This window comes from Plecotus auritus (genome assembly GCF_963455305.1).
Source record: "Plecotus auritus genome assembly, chromosome: 5".
NCBI classification, from domain to species: domain Eukaryota; kingdom Metazoa; phylum Chordata; class Mammalia; order Chiroptera; family Vespertilionidae; genus Plecotus; species Plecotus auritus.
Genome location: NC_137776.1, coordinates 47729283 through 47753927, shown reverse-complemented (window position 1 = coordinate 47753927; position 24645 = coordinate 47729283). Strand labels below are relative to the sequence as shown.

At 38.9% G+C, this 24645-nt stretch overlaps 1 protein-coding gene across 12 annotated transcripts in view; it reads left to right on the top strand.

Moving 5' to 3' along the window:
* RAPGEF4 (Rap guanine nucleotide exchange factor 4) overlaps positions 1 to 24645 on the top strand; it is a 270049-nt gene that overhangs the window by 158898 nt on the left and 86506 nt on the right. For 7 of the 12 annotated variants that reach the window (XM_080671010.1, XM_080671019.1, XM_080671015.1 and 4 more), the window contains 3 exons: positions 19311 to 19364; positions 19658 to 19764; positions 23883 to 24004. In XM_080671010.1, coding sequence (XP_080527136.1) covers positions 19311 to 19364; positions 19658 to 19764; positions 23883 to 24004 — 283 coding nt within the window. Of the gene's footprint in view, positions 1 to 4086; positions 4116 to 19310; positions 19365 to 19657; positions 19765 to 23882; positions 24005 to 24645 lie in introns of all 12 variants that reach the window. The other 5 variants (XM_080671018.1, XM_080671014.1, XM_080671021.1 and 2 more) reach the window with 2 other exon arrangements.

Genomic DNA, 24645 nt, shown 5'->3' with positions numbered 1-24645 from the left:
GCTTTGAATATATTCTCTCAATTGTTTCTGTAATCAGAATTTGCCTTGGCCAGATGTCCCAGAGAGGACCTGGGTAGCATTTAATAGTTAAGCATCATCATCAGAAAAGAAATGAGATTCCCACTCTCTCTAGCCAACAACTTCTCTGGCTCTCAATTTAAAACATAGCATGGCCTTCAGGTGAGCCTGCTCAGTAGCAGCTCGCTGCTGAGAATTAGTTCCACTATCAGTGGGGACAAGGAACCTAATCTCATGTTGATAATAATGTGCTCCACTGCTGATTCCAGAGTTATGGGAGAGGGAATTGTTGTCCGAAGAAATATTTCATCCTGTGCTGCAGGCAGTTATGTTCATCACCAGTAACTTTGGGTTGCTAGTGTATTATCTCAACTGATTGTGGGGATAAAATGCATAGTATCTTTTATGTTTGATGAATTCGAAGCTTTATTGTTCTTGTTTTGAGAAATTGAAACCAAATTATTTGCAAAATATGTCTTATCTGTAGGAGAGATAAATGTAGTGTTTTCAGATTGGATAAATTAATCTAGTGATTGCATGTCATTTAGGATTTGAATTTTTTTCTAGTAACAATTCTGTGTCAGACAGACTCCCCTGAGTCCAGAGATATTAAAATATTCTATAGTCATTCTCTTTACCTTGAGGTAAAATTGCATTGAAGCGAGATTGGTGATAGATACACATATACATGCACAAACACACATATACAGACACATACATATGTTTGATTGTATAGATATATATTTATCTATTTTCATTCTTAAAATTTTCCAAAACAAAATTTGTAAAGCCACCTTTAGTAATATGATCTGGCATTCTTATTGCCAGTTTTTATCAATGTTTAAGTTCTCTTCACTTTAACTTAGTTTTATTTTCTATTTCCTTCAAAGGATGATTCAGAAATACCCATAGAATATGCCATCTATTGGCTCAAAAACCTTTCATTTATTGCATGTGTATTGACCGATCCCAGGCCCATGTCAGGCTCCAAAAATAAAATACGGTTCCTTCAGGGAGTTGCAGTGAGCAGTTGCAGATGGAGGCAGACACGTGAACACAAAAGTACCGTGAAGGGTTGTGGGCATGTGTGGGCAGAGAGTGTGGCATGAGGTGTGGCCTTCAGAGCTCTCCAGGCTTGAGTTGAAGTCCAGCTCTGCTACTTCCTTCCCATGTGCAGGCAGACAAGTTAGTGAACCTCCTTAGTCCTCTGTTTCCTCACCTCCAGGAGGATTAATGGGAGTGCTTAGCCAGTGCTGCAACCCACAGTATACTCCCCGGAGACACATGGGGCGGGGGTGGAGGTGGGGAGGAAGGGGTCTTCTTTTTTAAAATGGCAGCTCTGGATGGCGGATGCCTTAGGAGCCTGTTGTTCACTCTGATACCCAGCTCCTTTCCTGCTATAATTTGCCCAGTCAGTGCTCCCTTATTTCTGTTGTTCTCCTTTGTGTCCTTTCTTTTCCCTTCTCTTGAATGACTCACCCAGCAAAGATTTCCATTGAATCTTGCCCTCTTTTACCTTTTGCATTTGTCAAGGTCATTTTAAACTTCATTCCAGTTTTAAGTGCCAGCCACTCCCACCCACCCAATTGGGAATCATTGTCAAATTGAATGAGAATGCTTTTGATTCCATAGTCAAGGCATTAATCAGCATCTTACATCTAGCAACATTCAGCAGATGACCTAACCTTGTGGAACTTAATTTGTTTGTACTAATTTATTTGTATACATGATAAAATTACCCCTTCCAGATATGAAGAAACACACACAACAACACTTAGGAAAACATACCATGAGAATGCTGGATAAAAAACAAGTATTAAGTCATTAAAGTCACTTTTGTCATGCTTTCCACTCACTTACAATTTGGGGAAAAAGGAAGACAATCATTTTCTTTCTATTTCAGGAGGCATTGGTATGACTGAATTCAATGCTCATTCATTTTTATAGTCCCTGTCCCCAGAAATGCATCAATATTTGTTGCTGACACTTAATAGCCAGCAACATTGTACAAGTCACTTACCTCCATAAGCTTCAGTTTCCTCATCAATAAAATGGTGATCCCTGAACTACTACAATAAAAGGATTGTTTGGGGTATCAATGACAGCAAAGCATGGGGGAAATCCCAAAACTTGACACGGCTCTCAGAAAAAACAACATTGTATTAAGTTCCCTAGATAAGCTTAACGCTAAATAAGATCACACCCTTGTCTGTACCTCAGCCCAAGGACAGTGTTCTGGCCTGAGGGATCATGGAGGTTGGCTAGTGGGTTCTGGTTGCTATGGAGATTGGGGCTGGGAAGCTTTATAAAGGTGCCCTTGCATCCTGTTAGGACTTGATCCAGTTCTAAGTTCTGGAAACAACTTAGGATGCCAAATGGCAAGTCATTCATCTTAATGTCCTTATAAGTTGGCTCAGCCAGGAAAATGAAAAATTCCCAAATCACACCAAGGGCTTACTTGGTGCTGTAATATGATAACCTGATCCTAAACAAAGTGAGGAAACCACACCCAAAGTTGACTACAAGGATGGACGAGGATAGAGAGTCAGAACAGGAACTCCAAAATAAGCTGGGGAAGGCACCTGGATTGTGTGGGGCACCCAGAGAATCATGGATGTTATCACAGCAGTCCGCCCTGGGCCTTCTAGCTTTAGGGTATGTGAGGTTTTTTAATACTATTATGTTTACCCAATCCTCTCAGTGTTAAAGCATTGCAATGAACACTGTCTAGTAAAGGAATTTGTAATAGAAATGCAAAAGTGGCTCTATCATTCAACAAGGTATTCTTTTAAATGAAGCAGGTAATGGGCCCTCCCTCATCTACCCCCCAACCTCCTACTTCCCCAGCTTTATATTTTGTGTTTTTTCTTCCTCTCTCTTTGGTGTGTGGTTTATTAAGAAAAACACTTGGGCTCCCTCTGGTGGCCATTCCAATATTTTTGCATGTCTAACCTTAAAGCTGAAGCTTTAGTTACCTAACACACAATTTTTGGATAAAAGTGGAAGTGTTAATAGTAAATGTTATTTTCCTTTGTAAGATGCCTGGTAATTGGAAATATCCAAATTGGATAAAATATCCAATTCATTCATTCATCTTCCATCTAATATGCTGTTGATACTTGGCTTTCCTAAATAAAAGGGTATTTAATCTGCAAGTCCATAGAAAGATATTTAATTCCAATCCTGTAAATTAAACAGATTTTCTCAAGCAGAGATTCTATTAATAACCAAGTTTTTATAGAATGCTTCCTGTGTATTAAATCAGAGTTAGGCATGGTGGGAAACAATTTGTTACTTACCATTTAAAAAATATATGAAAATGCTCTTTTTTAATGGTTGACAGTGTTGTATTATTTCTTTTTTATTTCTTTAAATCAAATCAAAGTCCCATTCTATTTTCCCCAGAGGATTTTATCTTGTTAAGTGATTATTTTTCTAGGCCAGATTACTTTTTAATTGTGTCAATATACAGGCTCAACTGCAATAACATAGACCTAAATATAAAAGTCTCTTAAATTAGATAGAATATAATTTTCCGTCATGCTAATTGTCCAGATGTGAGTGGTTCAGGGTTAATATGGCACCCCATGTAGTAATGTATTTTTATGATTGAAAGTCTCTTCTTGATTACCTTATTCTTATGGTATACTTGCATGTATCAAAAATAAAAATACATAAATTTAAATCTTAGCATTTAAAAAATTCTTATGACTGTAATCTCTATTAAATTTTTTCTTCTGGATTGAGGTATGACAGGCTATGAAAATAAAGTATGGTACCTTCAAGGAGTTGCAATGAGCAGATGGAGGCAGACATGTAAACACAAAAGCACTGTGAAGGGTCATGGGCAGGTGGACAGGGAGTGTGGCATGAGGTGTGGCAGTTAGCAGTAGTACACAGTTGTCAAAACAAAGTAAATATTTTATAGGTTTTTATAAGTAATTGGTTAATGTTAAAGTAAATTATTATTGAAAATGCATCACTGAGTGACTTGGGTGCTTTTTAAAAATGAATTTATCGATGCAACAGGGGTTTAACATTAATTCTATTCCCCTTTTTGGTTTTTAGATAAGTAAATACTGGGAAAGCCTGTTCACGTAAGTAAGCAAATGGGAATGGAAATAGTCTTAAATAGCAAAGTCACTAAGTTCTTTGACTCCTAGGCAGTTAGTGCGGTACTTCATGGAGAGATAGAGGCGATGGTAGAGTCCCAGTGGAGAAGATGGGAAGAGTTGCATTCTAGATGGATTTTGAAAATGGAGTTCATAGGATTTTCTGGTGGATTAAATGTGAGGAGAGAAAGAAAGAAGGGAGTCAGGGAGAACTTCAGGGTTTGGGGCCTGACCACATGGAAGGATGCAGCCGCCAACAGCTACGCAAGGGAAAGCTGAGGATAAAGTGAGTTTGGAGACCTAGTTTGGAGGTCATTGTACTAGACAGAATCCAGGAATGAGGTGTGAATAGACTTTTGTTCTGTACGTCCTGCTCAGTCCTGTCAATAGTTAATGAGAATAAACATTTGTGAGAGTGTTAATGAGGTTCATGTTGGGTATTTATACTGAGTAGTATGTGCCTGGGGCATGAATGAAATTAGAATGTGTCTGAAAGAAATAAAAATGAGACAACAATCAGCAAGAATTTTATTAGGTTTGTCACTTTCCTCTTATATTTTGTAGATTTTTAAGAGAATTTATGTTTGTAAGTAAACTATGTGTCACTGTTGATGTCACCTTCTGAATTAATAAAAGGTTGATGCATGGAATATTTTAAGTGCAAATAGGAAATGAATCAAGCTAACAAAGTGCTGCTTAATAGACATCCTCAGGGACCCAATTTAATGAATAGGTAGAGGGGTATTATTTGTAACTTATCCCACAAATTATTTCTATATGACTCAGTGATTTTAAAGGGGATGGCCTGCTTGAAACAATTTGTTTTCTTAATTAGTTTAATCATTCTCTATAGTTTCTAATACTACTAAATGGGATAATAACCCTTTTTTCTTAACTAAATTAATTTTTCTAACCTAGCCATTAATGTTCAATTAATAAAGTTTGATGGAGTGAAGTAATTCCATAATAGGAGGGAAAATTATCATATTTTATTTAATTCTTTTTAAATCAACTAACATTTATTAAGGACCTATTATGTACCATGCAGGCACATACCTTGGCTCTAGAGATACAAAGTCCAATAAAACTAATTCAAAGAGCAAACAACCTAATAGCTTAAACAGCCTAGGAGAGAGATAGGTAAATGGATAATTATATCAGAATATGGTACTGAGAGAAATTAGACTCAAGTGCTGAAATAACTCACAGATTGTAAGAGCCACATCACTTGAAAAAAGAATGTTTCATTATCCACACACACCCCAGCATTCTCCCTCTTCACAAGAATGTAGAGTTATTGTATAACTTCAGACTATGTAGATTACAGGTGGCAGAAATGCATATCAAGCCACCGCAAAAGCAAACAAGAGAGTAAGTTGGGGATCACAGCCCAGTCCAGAGGAAGAACAGGTGTGGAGCTGGCCTTCAGTTTACAGAAGCCAAGGGCTCTACTTATTTCTACTTCTCCCCAAGCCTGGAAACGTGGCCACCAACAGTTTCTAGTTCTTCCATGGCAGCTACAGTTAGAAAATCTTGAGGAAGAATACTGACAGGTCTCGTGTGGGTCATGTCGTCCCTTCACCCCCAACTCTGAGCCAGGGTGGGCTCAGCTCTGGAAATGGAGAGAAGGTCTGTGCCCAGAAAAGTGGGGGCCCGGAAATAGTAGCTGCTTACTACGCTTCCCCAGTGAGGCACATTTGGCTGACTACTGAAAAATCACCCCCCTTCCTTTGGTGTACTCAGATAGCATCATAATGCAATCAATATCTCACTTGGGGTTAGTCTTCACCCCTTGTTTATCAAGATGTAGGACAGCAGCACTTATGAGAATAATGTTGACATCACATTTTGCAATAGCTTTGATTGCAGTATGCATTGTGCTTTAGAAATTCCATGCATTCTATTCCATCAGAATCACAATTTCCTTTTCACTGTCTTCTTTACATGTATGATGTGGAAATTAACAAGATTTGATCTTGTTAAGTCTTGTGAGATACTTCGGTCTGGGTTCTGAACCAGTAGATGACATAAGCAATTCTGTTTTTCCTAGATACAGGAATTCTTCTTTTTTATCTATTTGATTTTAAGTCTATAAAGTCTATGAGCCAAATATACATTCAGATGAGTCATTGAAGCTTACATTGTGTGCCCAAAGGAAATGTGTATGCTAAGAGTCTAAAATGAAGTCTAGCAAGACAGTGGATTTTTTAAACAATGGCTATATTTTTCTGGTCATAAAAATAGTAGAGCTTATATAGAATATTTGGAAACATAAAACTATTTTAAACATCTACCATATATGCCACCACCCAGAGCCCTGTGTATTTTACATGTTTAATATTTAGAACCAAATTTAGTTTACAATATATATTTTTTTCCATAGCCTGCATTTTTCAATTACGTTTGTAAAGGACTATTTTATTATTTAATATTTTCTCAACCATTTGGGAGAATGAATTTCCTCTGCATTACTTATTTTTCAAACAGCAATGTGAATCTTGTAAAAGTTAGTTTTCTCACCATCCCCTCCCCATTTTCAGAATTATTTTTGGTTACATAGCTGTTCTCCCTTCATTTTTGACATTCTGAGTCTTTCCCTGGTATTAGTCCCCTTACGTGTGAAAAATTACCTTTAGAAATTCTTCTAAAACACATCTGCTGGCCACCAATTTTCCTTTATCTGGGAATGTCTTTCTTTTCTCTTTTCACCATTATTCCTAATGGATATTTTCTATGGATAGAGAATTATGGGTTGAGAGTTTTAATGCTTCAGCATTTTTTATGAACCAATATTGATACATTATCATTAAAGTCCATTGTTTATTCAGATTTCCTTTCTTTTTACATGGTGTCCTTTTTCTGGTCCAGGAGGGATATCACTTTACATCTTGTGGCCCTGTTACCTTAGGCTCTTGTAGGTTTCTCAGACTTGCCTCACTGATGCCTGACAGATCTGAGGGATAACAATCAGGTATTTAGGAGGATGTCCTTCATTTGTGATTTGGCTGATTTTTTTTTTTCCTTAGACTCAGATTATGGGTTTTGGGGGGAAAACCCACAGAGGTAATGCACCATTTTCATCACATCATATCAAGAAATACGTATTATCAGCCGAAACCGGTTTGGTTCAATGGATAGAGCGTCAGCCTGCGGACTGAAAGGTCCCACGTTCGATTCCGGTCAAGGGCATGTATCTTGGTTGCGGGCGCGTCCCCAGTAGGGGGTGTGCAGGAGGCAGCTGATCGATGTTTCTCTCTCATCAATGTTTCTAACTCTCTATCCCTCTCCCTTCCTCTCTGTAAAAAATCAATAAAATATATTTTTTTAAAAAAAGAAAGAATACGTATTATCAATACAACGTATCATTGTTGATGTTGACCTTGATGACCCGGTTAAGGTCGTATTTGCCAGGTTTTCCCGCTGTGAAGTCCCTCTCCCCCATGGCTCTTTCCATGCTGAACTCTGGAAGTAAGTCCTGCACTGTGGACACTTCTGTGTTATGCTCCACCTCCTTGATAGTGAAGATCTACATAAATTATGTAGAATTCTTCTACATGAGAGATTTGTCTCTCCTCTCACATTTACTTATTCAGTCATTTATTTATATCAGTATGGACTCGCGAGCTTTTAAGTTATACTTTGGGTTGTAATCCAATACTACGATATTTATTTTGTTGCTCAAATTGTTCCAGCTTTGGCCATTGGGCTCCCTTTCAGTTGGCTCCTGTGTTGCTTTGGCATACTCCCATTGTTGTATTTTGGACATGTTCTTACTTTCTGAGACAACCAGATGTGTGTATATCCCCTGTCCCCATCTTAGCCACAGCCATTTTGCCAAGGGTGTTTGGTTTCTTTAATTGAAGAATGGTATTAGAAACTAAGATCCAGGTGGCAGGTGTGCTTGTTCCTATTGGGATGTTCTTGCTTCTAAACCCTTTCAGTGGAGAGAGCGAGGAAATACATCCGGTTTACTAACTTGAGCATATACTGTATGCGTACCTGTACATATTTGTTTATATACCCATCTGTATCTATATTTAGTTCATACTGATTTTTCTAACTCTAATCCATCACCACATAAATTATTCTAGCCAAGATGTCCCCTTAAACAGTAATCTCCCCCACTGTTTCAGTTTCTGTGGTCTCAGTTACTCAGTCAACAGTAGTCCGAAAATAGTAAATGGAAATTTCTAGAAATAAACACTTCCTGAGTTTTAAGTTATGCACCATTCCGAGTAGTGTGATAAAATCTTGCTCTATCCCACTCTGTCCCTCCCAGGATATGAATCCTCCCTTTGTCCAGCGTATCCACACTGTATACGCTCCCCACCCATTTGTCACTTAGTAGCCCTCTCAGTTATCAGATGGACTGTCCCTTATCACAGTGCCTGTGTCAAGTAACCTGTATTTTACTTAAAAATGCCACATTTTGCCCTGGCCGGTTTGGCTCAGTGGATAGAGCATCAGCCTGGGAACTGAGGGGTCCCAGGTTCAATTCCGGTCAAGGGCGCATGCCCGGGTTGTGGGCTCGATCCCCACTGGGGGGCTTGCAGGAGGCAGCCGATCAATTATTCTCTCTCATCATTGATGTTTCTGTCTCTCTCTTCCTCTTCCTCTCTGAAACCAATAAAAATATATTTTAAAAAATAATGCCACATTCACTTAACCTTTATTGTAGTATATTGTTAAAATTGTTCTATTTTATTATTAGTTACTAGAGGCCCGTTGCACGAAGATTCATGCAATAGGCCTTCCTTCCCCTGGCTGCTGGCACCGGTTTTCCTCTGGCATCTGGGACCCAGGCCTTTGCTCTGGCCGCCGCCTTTCGTCTGTAACTTTAAACATGAGTTGTAGAGTTTCCACAACATGTAACATGAAATGTGTGTCACTTATTTTGAATTTAATACATTACCTAAAAGTATTTGTGAGAATTTCTGAGACTTCGATGGATTCAACTTATATCTTCAGAAACATATATGTGGCTGTAGAAAACGGCTTTTCACTTTCTCGAGAGTCAAATCATTGGGCTCCTTAAGCATAATACCTGAGAAGCATGTGATTGTATTGTATTTACAATGGAATATATGAATAAATAAAATACATTGGTATTTTGTTAATATTTATTATGATCTACTTGAAAAAGTTATGTTTGCCAGGTATAGCAACTATTTAAATGAAATAGCCATAAACATTTAATTAGATACCAACTTTAATACTCTTTTTGTTTTAATTTTTCATATGTTTGTATTCCTTTGAGGGCATTATTAGTGTTTAAGCAGTAGATACTTGACATTTGCAATCAGTATTCTACATTTTTCCCAGAATTACTAAATGAATGAATCTGTGTAAAAATGCCAGGCAGTCATCAAGGCTCACTCTCTCTCCATGGGTTCTACTCCTGAATGCCACCCTCTGTGGAGGCTGGTGGTGGCAAGGTTTTTGCACACACAGACTGCTGCCAGTTGGGCTGTGTGTCAGGATCACATATGACTGGGTGCCATTCAGATGTTAAGTTTCAAAATCCCAAGGTCTCCTTTTTTCTATGTATAATGGAGGGTTAGTAAATATTTTCTTTTTGTTTTTTGGGTTTTTTTTGATAAGGAGATTAAGTAAATTTCTTGTTCTAACATAGGTTTTTTTCTTTTAACTTTTTATTAAAGCTTAGCATATGCATGTAAAAATGTACATGTGTCATTTAAGTAAATACATTCTCACAAACGCACTCATGTAAACTGCACCCAAATCAAAAAACAGAACATCACCACCACCCCAGAAAGAAACTCGTGTTTTCTTCAGGCCACTCCCCCAACTAAGGTTAATCTGTTTTTATACTTTAGATAAATGAAATCACCTGGCACATACCTTCTACCCAGCTTCTTTCATTAAATATTATGTTTGTGAAATTTATCTCATTCTGTTATGGAAATATATCATAATATATTGTCCATTCTGTTGTTGATGGGCTATTATGAATAGTTGTGTTCTGAGCATTCTAGTACATGTCTTTTGGTGAATATATGCACATATTTCTGTTGGGCTTTTAAATAGTGGGTTTGTTCTGTAGTTAGGAATACACATGTTCATATGTAGGATCTGTGTATGGACTTCTATAAATTTCAATTAACCCCTGAAATTATAAGCAGAATTTTGGATATACATATGTATATGCATCTTGAGGGTGCCATCACTTGTATGAATTCTCCAAACTGCCCAAAAAACATTCAGAAATACTTAGAAAAACAGTGAAAACTCAAAACTTATCTTGTGTCTATCATGAGAAAATAAGAGAAAGTCAAGATGATGGAGAGAGATGGTTTCACGCCTCTGAGACCATCTGTTTTTAAGAACTTCATTGATCTAAAGGAAATGCAGGTGTCAGCTTTAAATTAATATTTCTCCCTTTCAACCTTAAAACACCATATTACAGATATGAACTGAAGAGAAATTTATCTCTAGGAAGGAAGAAACAAAAGTAAAGTAGTCCATAAATTATTTGCCAACATTCAATAAACTGAGTCTTTCCATACCTAGCCATAAAGAGCAAAACTGAAATTTCAGAAATGAGAAGAGGAAAAATTCTTTCCATTCTTTTTATACCACGGCCAGGTAAAAATCTCCCCAGAGATTTCTCCATGTACTAGTCAAATAAATATTTAATGAATAATCCCTAGGTACAAAGCACCATGGGGATTCCGAGATAACAAGAACACAATTTTTTTTTTATTTTAAGGAGCTCATGTTGTACTCGGTGAAACAGGTAAACAGCTGTGGCACAAGCAGTGAAATATTTGCAGTAATGGAAATTCAGGAAATGCAGAAAGACTGGAAGTTCAGCTCAGGACACAATTGATGTATGTAGAAAACATTCTATAGCTCCCTCAAAATAAGAAATTCAGGACTGATGGACCCAGAGATGTGAAACCATCTCTCTCCATCATCTTGACTTTCTCTTATTTTCTCATGATATATGCAAGATAATTTATGAGTTTTCACTGTTTTGCCTTTACCTGATCACTAATCTCCCCAAATGGTTCTTTAAATTGTTTCATCTAATGCATTAATTATGAATCTTTAAAGCACCAAAGATGAGAAAAACCATTTGTCGTGGGCTGATTTAAAAAAAAAAAAAAAAAATTATATATATATATATATATATATATATATATATATATATATTTCTTATTGATTTCAGAGAGGAAGGGAGAAGGAGAGAGAGAGAGAAACATCAATGATGAGAAGCATTGATTGGCTGCCTCCTGCATGTCTCCAACTGCGTATTGAGCTGAAACCTGGGCATGTGCTCTGGCATGTTCTCTGACTGGGGATAGAACTGTGACCTCCTGGTTCATAGGTCAACACTCAACCACTGACCCACACTGGCCAGGCTATGGGCTGATTTTTTTAAAGGAGTTTCTGTAGTTTCTCAGATTGTGTGAGAGGGTGTGTTCCTAATTGGGCTAATCTCGTTTTAAATATTTTGTAGCCCAAACCCAGCATTGTAACCCAAATTTAGCATCATTTACCAGAATAATCCCATTTGAATTCTAATAAATTAACTTTAGCACATTACAGAGGGCATTCTTAAATGTCCATAGAATAAGTTTATATTTATATACTTTTTATTCAAACTAGAATTACAGAACATGGCAACTCACACTATATGTTTTTATTTACAGTATGTTATTACAAATGTGTTGTTTTGTTACCTAATTTTACATCCAGGTCTGTGATTCATTTTGAGTTATTGTTTGTGAATGGTGTAAGGTCTGTGTCCAGGTTCATTTTTTTGAATGTGGATATATCTAGTTGTTCCAGCACCAATTGTTGAAAAGATTGTCTTTTCTCCATTCTATTGTTATTGCTCCTTTGTCAAAGATCAATTTGTGTGGGTCATTTATGTAGGTCTATTTCTGGGCTCTCTATTATGTTTCCATTTGTCTGTTTTTCTGCCAACGCCACACTGTCTTGATTACTGTAGCTTTATAGTAAGTCTTGAAGTGGAATAACATCAGTCCCCCAACTTCATTCTTCTCCTTCAATATTGTGTTAATTCTGGGTCTTTTGCCTCTTTATATGAATTTTAGAATCAATTTGTTAATATCTATAAAATAACTTGCTAGGTCAAGTTTCTAACTTCTAGCTTTGTTGGAATAGAACTCTGAAAAGACTGGGCTGGTGGTTCCAGCACTTGATACAGGGATGTGGTCTGCCTTCTTCCACTCCCACCCTTTCTGCCCTTTCTTCTCTGTTGCTGGTCCATTGAGGAAGGAGAGGGAAGGAAGACATTTCTTTTTTAGAGTTCTTGTCTCTGTGCTTATTTTACCCAATATGTTCTTGCATATTGTCTACTTTTTCATTAGTATTATCAATGGAATATGGTTCCATAATTAACATATTAATCATAGTTCACTTAAATTTTCTGTCTGACAATTCCAAACTCTCTGTCATATCTGAGTCTGGCTCTGATATTTATTTAGTCTCTTCAGACTTAGCTTTTCCTTGCCTTTAGCATGCCTTGTAATTTTTGGTTACAAGCCCGACACAATGTTTTGGGCAAGAGGAATGGAAAGTAGACTTTTAGTGTGAGTTTTTTTGTTGTTGTTGTAAATATGGCTAGGGTTTGAGCTGAGTTTAATGTTTGTTATAGTTATAGATGCTAGAGGCTTCTAGTGTCCATGGTTTTGTTTCCTGGGTTTAGTTTGGGCTTCCCTAAGAACTCCTCCTTTGATAAAGTCTACATTTTTTCTGTCAATTTTATTTTGTATTGGTTTCAGGTGTACAGCTTACTGGTTAGACAATTATATACTTTACATAGTGTTCCCCTTAAGGTTTCCAGTATCCCAACTGGCACCATACATAGTTATTGCAATATTATTGACTATATTCCCTCTGCTTTACTTATATCCCCATGATTACTTTGTAACTTAGAGTCTGTATCTTGCAGCTCTTTCAGTTGTAATCCATGACTTTTCTACTGGCATGGTTGGGGCAAGTAGGGGAAAGGAAGTGTCTTATAATATTATGACTAAATTTCAGTCATTCACAATTATTTCTTAGCTTCTTTTTCTCTTTTAGTTGAGACAGGAAGGCTAGAGGGGACTAGAGTCAAAGAAATGTCTTTCCCCATGATGGGTAAGAATCTAGTAGAGTCTTTTCCCTTTGTTACAGAGAACACTCTGGTTGTATTTCACAATGCTTCCCCCTCCCCAACCCTACACCCCACTCCCCCCAACCCCAAATCCATAAGATCTTTTTTCGCTCTTCATCAAGAAAGCCTGATGGAGTTCTAGGAGGTATGGGGATCCACCTAAGACTACCCTCCAGAAGTTTCTTACTCTCAAGCTACTCCACATTCAGTCTCTAGCAGTTCTTCAAAATTACCGCTGTTAAAAGGTAAACTGAGGCATATTAAACATTTTAAGTTTATTTGAGCCAAAGTTGATTTGGATCAGACCCCAACCAGAAGTGGTTAGAGTACTCTACCAACAGGTGCTTAGGGCGATACTTTTATAGAGAAAAGGTGGAAGCAAAGCCAGGAAATTGACTGGCTGTAGCTTTAAGCCTAGTTGGCTGTGTGTGATTGGTTGTACTTAGGTTTTAATTTCATAATCTTGAGGCATTTATAGGCTTAGACTTTGGCTGCTTACATAAGCTGCCATGGCCTTAGAGCCACATCAGCCTAATGAGTTCCTTGTTTAATTAATTTAACCCCATTTAAGTGTTCCTACCAGTCTTTGGTTTCTGTTCCAGGTAGCCAAATCTCAGCTGTTAACTCTCAGGATTCCCTTGACTCTCCACATTTTGGGGTGGCAGTTTCCTCTGGCCCAAGAGAAGTCATTATTTTCACGTTTTTTAGCTTTTCCATGTTGTAAGGATGGGAGTAACAACTTCTAATATCTATATATGTGGAAGCTGAAATTGGAAATCTATAAGCCAATTTTGAACTAGGAAAGACTTAAAAAATAAAAAAGCTGCAGATAGAAGCCAAACAAGTCTGTAGATGATTTTTCCATTATTTAATAAATGGAAAAACTTACAAAGTTTTTTCACAGTGATGGAATCAGTCTATGAGTCTGACTTGGTCATTCCTTTAATTTCATCTGGTCAACGAGAGAGTGATGACATTGATGATCATGAATTACAAGACAGAGGCATACTTTTCCAAGACCTTAGTTGTATTATTCTAAAATGCCAAAACAAGGGAATATAATTTCTAAAAGTTATATTTTTCATTAAATAATTGAATGTTATTCTCCCCACTTCCTAGAGATGTTCTCACCTGAAAAAAGAAAGAGAAAATTTGAAATTCAGAATGTGGTTGCTTTTATTTGACTTAGATTGCCTCACTAATTATTTAGCCCATAGAAGTTTCACTTTCCCAGCAAGATCAAGAACTCATTTAGACCGAGCACTTTATCAAAGTCTTCTGCTTTAGCCTAGCACATTGCTTTGCACACAATAGGCCTTCATTAAATATTTGAATTAAATTGGATGCGGACTTATATGACTTTTTATTGCACTGGGTTACCAGAGTTCTGCCATGAGCCTTGTGTCCCAATCTAGCTTGTTATTCTAATCACTTGGCTTAAAATGTTGTGCATTGCAAAAGGCTTCTGTGAGCAAGTACTTGAGTAAAAAGAATTACCTGCTTTCAAAAGGACCTGCATGTGGTTTTTCATGAAACCTATTACCTCATTATAATCTACTGGGGAATTATTGTGCATCTTGTAATGGAGGCTAAATTCATATTTTTCACCACCTGATTAGTATTTCTGAATTGGCTCTGGTGCCAAAAGGAATATTTTCCCTTACTGTTTCTCCTTTTCAGTAGTAACAGAAACATAATAAAAAGCAGTAGAATGCATCCGCTCTCCAGAAACAAACAAAAATCAATTATGGTCAATCCTGAGGGAAGTCTTCAGTGGAGAAAGCCAAGAAAAGCAGAGAGCTGAATACCTCTGCCTTTATCTGTTCTCTCTGCCTAGCTTTTTAGGATGATATTTTCATAGCCCAATTTGCATTCATTCATGCCTAGGTAAGAAGGCAGAATTTTTATTTTCAACACATGATTGATGTGTTGAAATGTATGAAATTTAATTGGAGAAGAGTCCATTTCTTTTTAGGACCCATTTGTAATATGTATTTTCTGGCTGTAGGTCAGAACATAGAGCCACCCTAGGAAACAAACCAAAGAAGCATTAATGAAGGCTCACTCTGTGCTCGCTCACTCTCCACCTTCCTATCTGTAGCCCAACACAGAGAGTGCCTGGGGGACATGGAATTGTGAGTGTTAGAGGGCTGAGAGCATCATAGGAACATTTTGATGTGATTGTGGAAGGAGGTGAGTACTGCATTTACCTGCACCGCCATCTTGACCCTCCTTCCCCTATTGCTGGAAATTTTTAAGATCAAGTCTGCTAAGTGACAACCTAGAAGGGCTTAAATGCTTTTATCTCAATGGATTTGAGTCAGACAGAACACAAATTCTTCCAAAGAGTGAGCAAAGTCATCTCTAGAAGAAGAGAGCAGGTGGGCTGGGGTCATTGTCCCTGGGATTCAACTCCCAGGCCTTCCAGTTATTAGCAGGAAGCTCAGTCCCTATGTGTCTCTGCCCTTAGTTTTCTCAATAAAAAGTGAGAGTAGTAATAAAATAAGGAGATGACATGTAGAAGGGCACATGTGCAGCCCCGATGAAGAAAGGGCCTGCCACAGGAAATGTCTGGTCTCGCCTTTAGGGCTGCTTTCCTTGTCTTCATTCTCATTAATATCACCAGGCTGCTTCTTTCCCTGTCTCGTTTAACCTAATCATTTATAAAATGAAACTCTTTTCCTCATTCTCTAAAGCACAGCTAAGCTGAAATTCTCAAAAGAAGTTTACTTGAAAGCCAAGAGAAACCAAAAAAAGGAAATAGAAAAGCAATAAAGCCACACTCATGACCGAGGAGTTCCTGAACAGGCATTAGCAGGTGGCTGTTTTCCAGGGACCTGGCCTACCTGTCACAAATGCCCTCTATCTTACAACAGGTGGCTGCTGGGAACCAATATAGTTCTTAGAACATAGGAGCTTGCCTACCTGGATATAGTGTCCCTTTTCAAAGACAAATTGTTATTCCCCCAAAATAAAACTTCCCCTGCTTTCACCCTGCATGTGTTCCTTGGAGGTTTTGTTTAATTAAAGGGACTGAGCCATCTCAAAGCATCCATTCATTATGTTGCCCTGAAACTTAAAACCTTCCAGCCAGGGAAGTTTCTAAGAATGCCGCCTTTCAACAGATTAAATAGCCTCCTGGTCCTGGAATTGGAACTAGGATTATTTAGCTAAAAGACAACCTTGTGGACATTTTACCCTTTTAGAAGCTGCAAATCAAAGGAACAATTCTGGTTGAAGCCTGATGCTTCCCCCTGCTTTTGTAATACTTCCTTTTCAGGACTCCAAGGACCAGAAAGGGAAATACCCATCAAAATAAACTAACCTAAGGACCACTTCTTAGCATTTTGTTAAAATAGAGCCACTTCTGTAGAAACAAACAAAAAGATGCAATTTTCAAATAATGTTTCATTGCACCTACTGGAGAATAAACATCCATCAGTAATCCTCAAGTGCGGGCATCTTCACAATCTCTATCTCAGCCAGCCTCTCAAAGACTAGTGCCAAGGAAAGTAGCTTTTTATATAGGAAAGAAAAGATTGCCTCAGAAGTTAATCCCACATCCATCCACTCTCACGTATACCTGCATCTCTTTCTTTCAAGACAGGAAGAAGAAATAGGTTTCTACGACTATTTTCAGGACTAACCAGAGGCTTCTACTACTTGGATACATAACCAGGCACAGTTCTAGGCATATAAACCCATCTGTGTAATGTAAAGATGCAGGAGGCACGGGTACTGGGAACTCACAGCTCAGAAACAGTCATGTTTTAACTGCACACAGTTCCAGAGTCCTCGTGCCTGCTGGCCTGGCACTTTTGAATATTTTGTTCAGACTTGGCACCACAGAATTCTCTCTTCTTGGAGGAGGTGGTACAAACACAGGGACTCCATAAGCTCATGGCCCCTCTCCCATTGAAAGGTCTATCATAAGGGAGCATGAGTTATTTTAGGGCAAAGTTGGTCTCTGTTTAAAGCTGCTATTGAATGGGACCAGGCTGACATTTTTTGGTCTATGCCGGTTGTAAACAGCATGCTGCTAAAATACTATAATATTGCTTGACACCTGCGCTGTAGTGATTTCAAGAGGGGAAAAACGTCTCCTGGATGTCAGTGAGGTGATGAAAAACATTCAGTGAGATTTCAGTCATACTAAATAAATCTGTCTCATCTATTGTTTTCTTAAAGCCTTAAGAGTCTTTTCACTTTTTCCTTAATGCTATTATATTAAAAGCACCAATGCACCTGAAATGTATCATTGATAAAATGATAGGCATATGTTTATACATGTCTATTTGTATTAGATACCTAAAGTATTTAAAATTAATATTGATTTTCATTCTCCCCCCCCCATTATATTTATATAATCCCATATAAACTAAGGATTAGAGTGAAAACCTAACAATTTATTTTCATTGTAATGGCTTCTGTTTGCAAAATGTAGGGACTTTAATGTGAAGTATAATAATCTCTGTATTCGTTTTCTGTGAGTGCTATAACAAATTGCTGTAAGCTTTTTGGCTTAAAACAACACAAATGAATAACCTTCCAGTGCTATAGTGTAGAAGACTGAAATGGGTCTCATGGAGCTAAAACAGCCGTGGGCAAACTAAGGCCCGCGGGCCGGATCCGGCTGTTCTATCCGGTTCTCTTGCTCTCCCCTCCGCTCCTTTACTTTGAATTTATATGAGTTCACACAAACACTCCATCCATGCTTTTGTTCCGGCCCTCCGGTCCAGTTTAAGAACCCACTGTGGCTCTCGAGTCAAAAAGTTTGCCCACCCCTGATAAAATCAAGTTGTCAGCAGGTCAGTTCCTTCGGAGGCTCTGGGGGGGCGGGGGGAGGGAATCCATTTATTGTTTTGCCTTTTCCATCTTCTAGAGGTTGCCCTCATTCCTCGGCTCTTGGCCTCTTCCATCTGCAAAGCTAGCTGAATCGGGCTGAGGCCTATACACTCTGCTATCGCTCTGGTTCTAACTCTTCTACCTCCCTCCTCCACCTTTTAAGAATCCAATATGATAACATTGGACCCGCCTGGAAACACCAGGATAATCTCCCACTTTGATCCTTAAGTTAATCACCTCTATAGAGTCCCTTTTGCCATCTAATCTAATATGTTCACAAGCCCTGGGGATGTGGCCATGACATCTTTTGGGGGAACCATTATTTTGCCTATCGCAACCCATAAATAAACCTGCCAGCTTTTACCTTCTGGAAGTGGCATAAACAGTGTGGCATTGATGTTTCTACCAGCACCTGTCACTGAATCTATCTTTCTCCTCCTTTTGGAAATGCCATTACGAGACATTTCAGAGAAGTAGAGGGGATTTTAATAGGACTAGGGGACTCAGTGTGTGGCAAGTCAGTTCTTCAGCTTTCTTCATCTGAAGAACGTGGATAAGGATAGAAGCTTTATCTAGATCCTAGAGCTGTTGTGACAGCCACAGAATCCTGAAAACTGTGCACTAACCTTGAAAATGAAAGGGAAAGTACAGGAGCTGCCCCAGTGGGGAACTTGAATGCATACAACCACCAAGAAATATTATTTTAAAAATTAAGACTTTTTCCTAAAAATACAAATTACAGAAAAAGAATCTTTACTACATGACAGAGGATGGAATCACTCATTTCCATCCTAAGTCAATACTTTATCCCTGGCCCCTGAGATAGGTCATTTTGATCTGTATTTATGTTTGCCTTGCTTTGCTTTTGCCTCTGCTCTGATGTTTTTATGCTTTGAGTAGATATCTCAATTCCCCTCTCATTAAGCATACAAACATATAATCATTCCTGTTTGTTTCCTTCATTTTTAATAAATTTATATTTAAATTTTGGCAAATTGAATGGTCTAATTTTGCCCTTTGAATGCCTGTGCATTCAAGTTCTGTAGGCAGATTTTAGCTCTTGTGTTTGTTTTTTTTTAAATGCTATTTTGAGTTTTATAAAAATGGATGTTTCTATCCCCAACCCATAATTTTCTTTAGTGAACTTTTTGTTTAATTTTCTTTTGCTTTAACATTTTATTTTTCAGACACCTCTCATTGAACCTCATGTTCCTCTTCGTCCTGCTAACACCATTACCAAGGTAATGGGATGTAGGTGGGTTGATGAGCCATCAGTAACCACTGGAGGTGGTCCATATGTCAGAGCATCCCATCAGGCAACCTCAGATACATTCTGCAGAGATGATACATATTCAGTGTGTCTTGGTTCTCAACATAAAGCAGTCATACACATGAACAATGTAAATGTATGAATGAGTTGTATTTTTCAAGCCAGAGTCAGATTGGAAAGTGATTTAAGGATTTGTCTGGTTTGTTTTGCTCCTATAAACTCTCCTTCTTTCTCTCCCCCTCCTTCCACCTGATTAAAACCCAGGTCCCTTCAGAGAAGATCCTCAGGGCTGGAAAAATTTTACGAAACACCATTCTCTCTCGAGCACCTCACATGATAAGAGATAGAAAATATCACCTAAAGACATACAGGTATGTTCAGTAATTCTAAAGGCTGCGAGCCCCCTGGTTCATGTTTAGTGAAATGGAAACATGTTTTTCATGCATGGGCAGCATGTTTCATAATCCTCCCGGTTCTGGAAGATCTAAGTTGTTTTGGATCCGCATAACTTTAATTATTCTTAATATTCCCAGCAGTTACTTCTGAACTAATTTGCTTGGGCATTGATTTAATTGTGATAAACAAAGAGAATAAAACTTTTGTATTTCTGTTTACTAATATCTTTTAGGAAAACTACTATATTTAGATGAGATACGACTAATATTTACTAAGCATTTATTTATGCTTGAAGCCCTGTACCAGGTCACTTTCTATACATTATCTCATTTTATCCTCACCTTAATGTGCTAGGTAGGTGTATGACTATTTTTCAGGTGATAAAACTGAGGCTTCAAGAGATTAATTTTTCTTGTCCAAGTCATAAATCTAATGAGTGGCAGAGTCAAGATTTAAACCAAGGTTGGTTCAGTGATCTGTTCATTCTATCTTTTACTCATTCCACAAGTTTATTAAGCACCTCCTGGCCACCAGGCACTATTGTGTTCCAAGCCCTACAGATACAGGAATGAAAAGTATATATATAATGTCCTTTATAGATTTTACTTAGAAATCAAATATAGATTTTATTCTATTATGCATATAGTAGGCTATACAACACTGTCACAGCTGTAATTGTATAGAATTAAGGACTCATTGTAGCTGTCACTGGAATTAAAAAGTATTAAAGACTAGAGCTGCATGATTCAGTAAAACCTTCTGGGCTGACTGAGCCATGGTGGGTCAAATAAGAACTTATTTCTAGTTTTTTACTCTTGATTTTATCCGCTCAATAAGGGTTTAGGGCTTAGAATGGCCTGTATATGGCACACAAGCCTTCATGCTCTCTGCCTGCACCCGTCATTCAGACTCACGGGCCTCTTCTATCAGCCGGTCAGACTCACTTTCCCATTTAGCTGAGACATGACCTCAGAACCCATCAGACTTGATATGAGTCAAAACCCATTTGATTCACATGAACCAAATTCATAGGACACAGAAAAAAGCTAGAAAACACATTTTAAAATCATCTTCAGGTATGTATCTTTCTAGTGACGATCAACTCTGATAAAACCTGTGAAATTATACCTGGTGCACCCTATAGAAAACCTTTCACTGTATGAGCCTCAAGATCCAGTCTCTTTCCCAGGGACAGAGATGGAAAAACATTGTAAATTCTTCCTCTTGGATCACTTTTTCTCCACTCCACACACTAACACTCTTCTCCTTGCATTTGTCATAAATGTTTTATTTATTCATTCATTTACTTTTATTTTCAATTATAGTTTATGTTCAGTATTATTTTGTATTAGTTTCAGGTGTACAGCATGTGGTTAGACAATCATCTCTTTTACAGTGTTTCCCTTCATATTCCAGTACCCACCTGGCACCATACACAGTTATTACATTATTGACTATATTCCCTGTGTTGCACTTTACATCCCCATGACTGTTTGGTAACTACTCATCTGTAGTTCTCAATCCCTTCACCCTTTTCACCCAGTCCCCTAACCACCCTCCCCTCTGGCAACCATCCATCTGTTTTCTGTAGCTATGAGTCTGTTTCTGTTTTGTTTGTTCATTTATATTAGATCCCAATATGGTTACAAGACCAAAATGGATAGTTTATTACATTTAGAATTTTTGAAATGAGATGGCGTTTGAGAAAGGCTTTCGTCTTATCAGTAGCATGTTCCTCTTACTATACATTCCATCTCTTTAGACAGATTGTGCACCTAACCTTTTAATGTTGATATTTACCATTTTGGATGACATTTGGAGGCCTTTCCTCCAATCCTGGAAGCTCATTCGTTGGGAGTCTGTGGTCCCCACACACTACTGTAATGTTAAGGGAAGTAAAGGTTAAAAAGAAATTGTGATCATATGACCGAGAGAGAACTTAACCTCTTTCATGCATTAAGTGGATTTTAAGATCTCATATGGCTGAAGGACCTTTTCTTTTTAAAATTTTGTGAGGTTTTCCCTTAATTTAAGATGTGATTCTGTTTTCCCAAGTGTTGACTTGTGTTAGGGAAATTCCATTAAAATATGTCATCTTTGGTAAAAAATAATGGAAACTAGAAGTCAGAAACTATAATCGCATCCTTGCTCCATAGCACTAAGATTTTAAACTCCTGGAATATAGGTGTTATGTCTGTTCCACACCCTGTGACATAAATTAATGATCTGTTGGTAATGACCCATGATACAACTGGAAGCCAAAGGCATGATTTCTCTTTTCTGTGGCACAGTTTGAGTTCCTTGTCCCAGATCTTATTTCCAGTTCCATCCTCACCCTCCCTCCTGCTCCTCACCTCATTATAGCCATTATGTCATTGCTGCAGTATTAGGGGGTTGACATCTCCCCAGATGCAGTATCATCCCTAATGATCACTCTACTAGTGATCTGCTGTCAATTCTAAGGTGGGTAAGGATCATTAACAGGAAGAAACCCAGTGACGGGTGGCACAGCTGCATGTCTTTGTTCTGCATTCTCATGGCGGGATTCTTATGCCTGGTATCAGGGTCAAGGTGATCTGGGATCATCTCAATTCCATGTGTTCTTTTTAGTAAAGGTAATCATTGAATTAAAAACCACATGAGATTGATTTTTCTATACCTTTACAAGACTCTGCTCATTGCTAAATTCTCAAATTAGAAGAGGCATATTTTGACAGATTATCTGTTTGGTTCAGAATGAATAGTCACTAGGCGCCTCCTTGCCCATTGCAACTCCAGTGTGTGGGTATAGCCTGTAATCAGAGGAGTCCTGGAGACCTAATGGCCTTCTCAGTACATCCTCCTGGTGAAATATTTTAGGGTCAGACTTGAATCAGGACATCCCAGGAGCTCTGATAAATTTCACTTCCTAGGATACTAGAACTGAAAATGGCTGTAGAAGCCATCTTTTTCTTCTCCTTTCTTTTATAGATGAGGAGATGGAGAACCAGAGAGTTGAAACAATATAGCCACAGTCATATAGCTAATAAGTCGCAGACCTGGTCCTCCCAGGCTAAACCTCTTCCTAAAGTGCGATGGCACCGAGAACCTCCTCCATGGAGACTAAAGAGGAGCTCCCTGAGCTTGACCCAGGCTCAGCCCGTGCCCCAGGAGCTGGTGGCATCCTTAGCATGGGAGGGAGGCCACCAGTGACTCAGACCCAGCTGCAGGCAGCCGGCTGCTCTGTGACTCCTGCCTGTTCCACTGTCCCTTGGGATTCATCCATAGGACTTAAAGATTCCATTTCCTCCCTTGTACCATCACACCCTGGACACCTGCCTTTCTCTATCATCCCACTGAAGGTTTTAGTGTTTCCTAATGTGTGTGCGTGTGCTTATATGTTTCCTAACTAATGCATGTAGTTTGCCCATCCTGACCAACTTGTCGCCGAGGGGCATCTTAGGGATGAATGTGTGACTATACAGAGAGCATTTGGAGCCCTTCAGACGACAGGCTCTGTAGAAAGAAGTGCTGATCCTCATTACATGGAACTTATTTCTGAGAGGTTTGCATCGCTAATTGCTTGTTTCTCCCAACACCCCTCTGAGGAAGATCAGTAGTATTACTTGAAAATATAAAGTGCTGTATAATTTGGCTCTTCCACAGCGCCTTTCGGAAGCATCTCCAAGTGCTTCACAAACATTAACTCATTCCTCACAGGCTTGGGTGAAGGAAGTCAAAATTCTGCTTTGCCTTCATTTTACACTGATATTTCCTGGGACAGGTGCAAGATCAGAGAGTATCTGGCCCTGAGATCTTTAGCTTGACAGATAATGCTCCCTGTCTGCAGCACTTTGGTCTCCCCTGGTGCTGCAACTTGTAATGCTGTTTGTTTAGGCAGCCTCGCTTAGAAGGTTCTCTCACGAGCAAGCTGAGTAGTTTTATTGGTTTGTACAAGAGTTTGAGAACCTAAGGCCACACCGTGTGGTGCTGTGTTTGCAAGGAGACCTCTTATGGTGGGAAAGCAGTAAGCTCTTTGGAGGGTCTCCTCTCAAGAGAGACATCTTCGTCTACAAGGGGTGATCGCCCATCCTTTGTGTCCACCTCCCCTTAGACAATGCTGTGTGGGGACCGAGCTGGTGGACTGGATGCTGCAGCAGACGCCCTGTGTTCACTCCCGCACTCAAGCCGTCGGCATGTGGCAAGTCCTGGTGGAAGATGGTGTTCTCAACCACGGTAAGAGGAGCCACAGGCCCTGGAAAACCCTCAGGACATGCTAAGTGCATTTCCCTGGCTAAGTTGTTGCTGAACTCCCAAATGGGCAAGGGAGAATTATGATCCCTTGAGGGACCTGCCGAGCTAGCATCTTCATTTAGTGGATGCTGTTGATTGCTGTGTTCCACCATGGTACCCTCCTAACGTGGGAGACGGTATGAAGGAAAAGGAAATTGCAACCCGAGTGCATCAGTTCCAATTATGTTTATTAGTTTGCGTTCATGGTTCATTGGTGGTGAGATTATACTCTGAGCACTGTACAGCAGTCCTGGTGCAGGGGCAGAATGGAGAGCAGTGAAATGTGTGGCTGGGCTGATGACATGGAAGAAAGTAATGAATTCAGAAGCTGCCTTTTAAGCAGGGCGTTATCTGGGGGAGCCAATTTTTTGCCCACAGGAGGACCATATTTAAAGTCGGGACTGTGCTCTGCAGAGGCAGCCCCTGATAGCCGCTGTTCAGGGCTGGAGTGTGACTGTGGTCGAATTGCTCATGCCTCTTGTGTGAAGACCGCTCTTCCAAACTGACAAACGATTACAGTCATTCATTTAACTTACCAGCATCTGGGACTCTACTGATGGTCTTGCCAGAGTTCTCAGATTTTA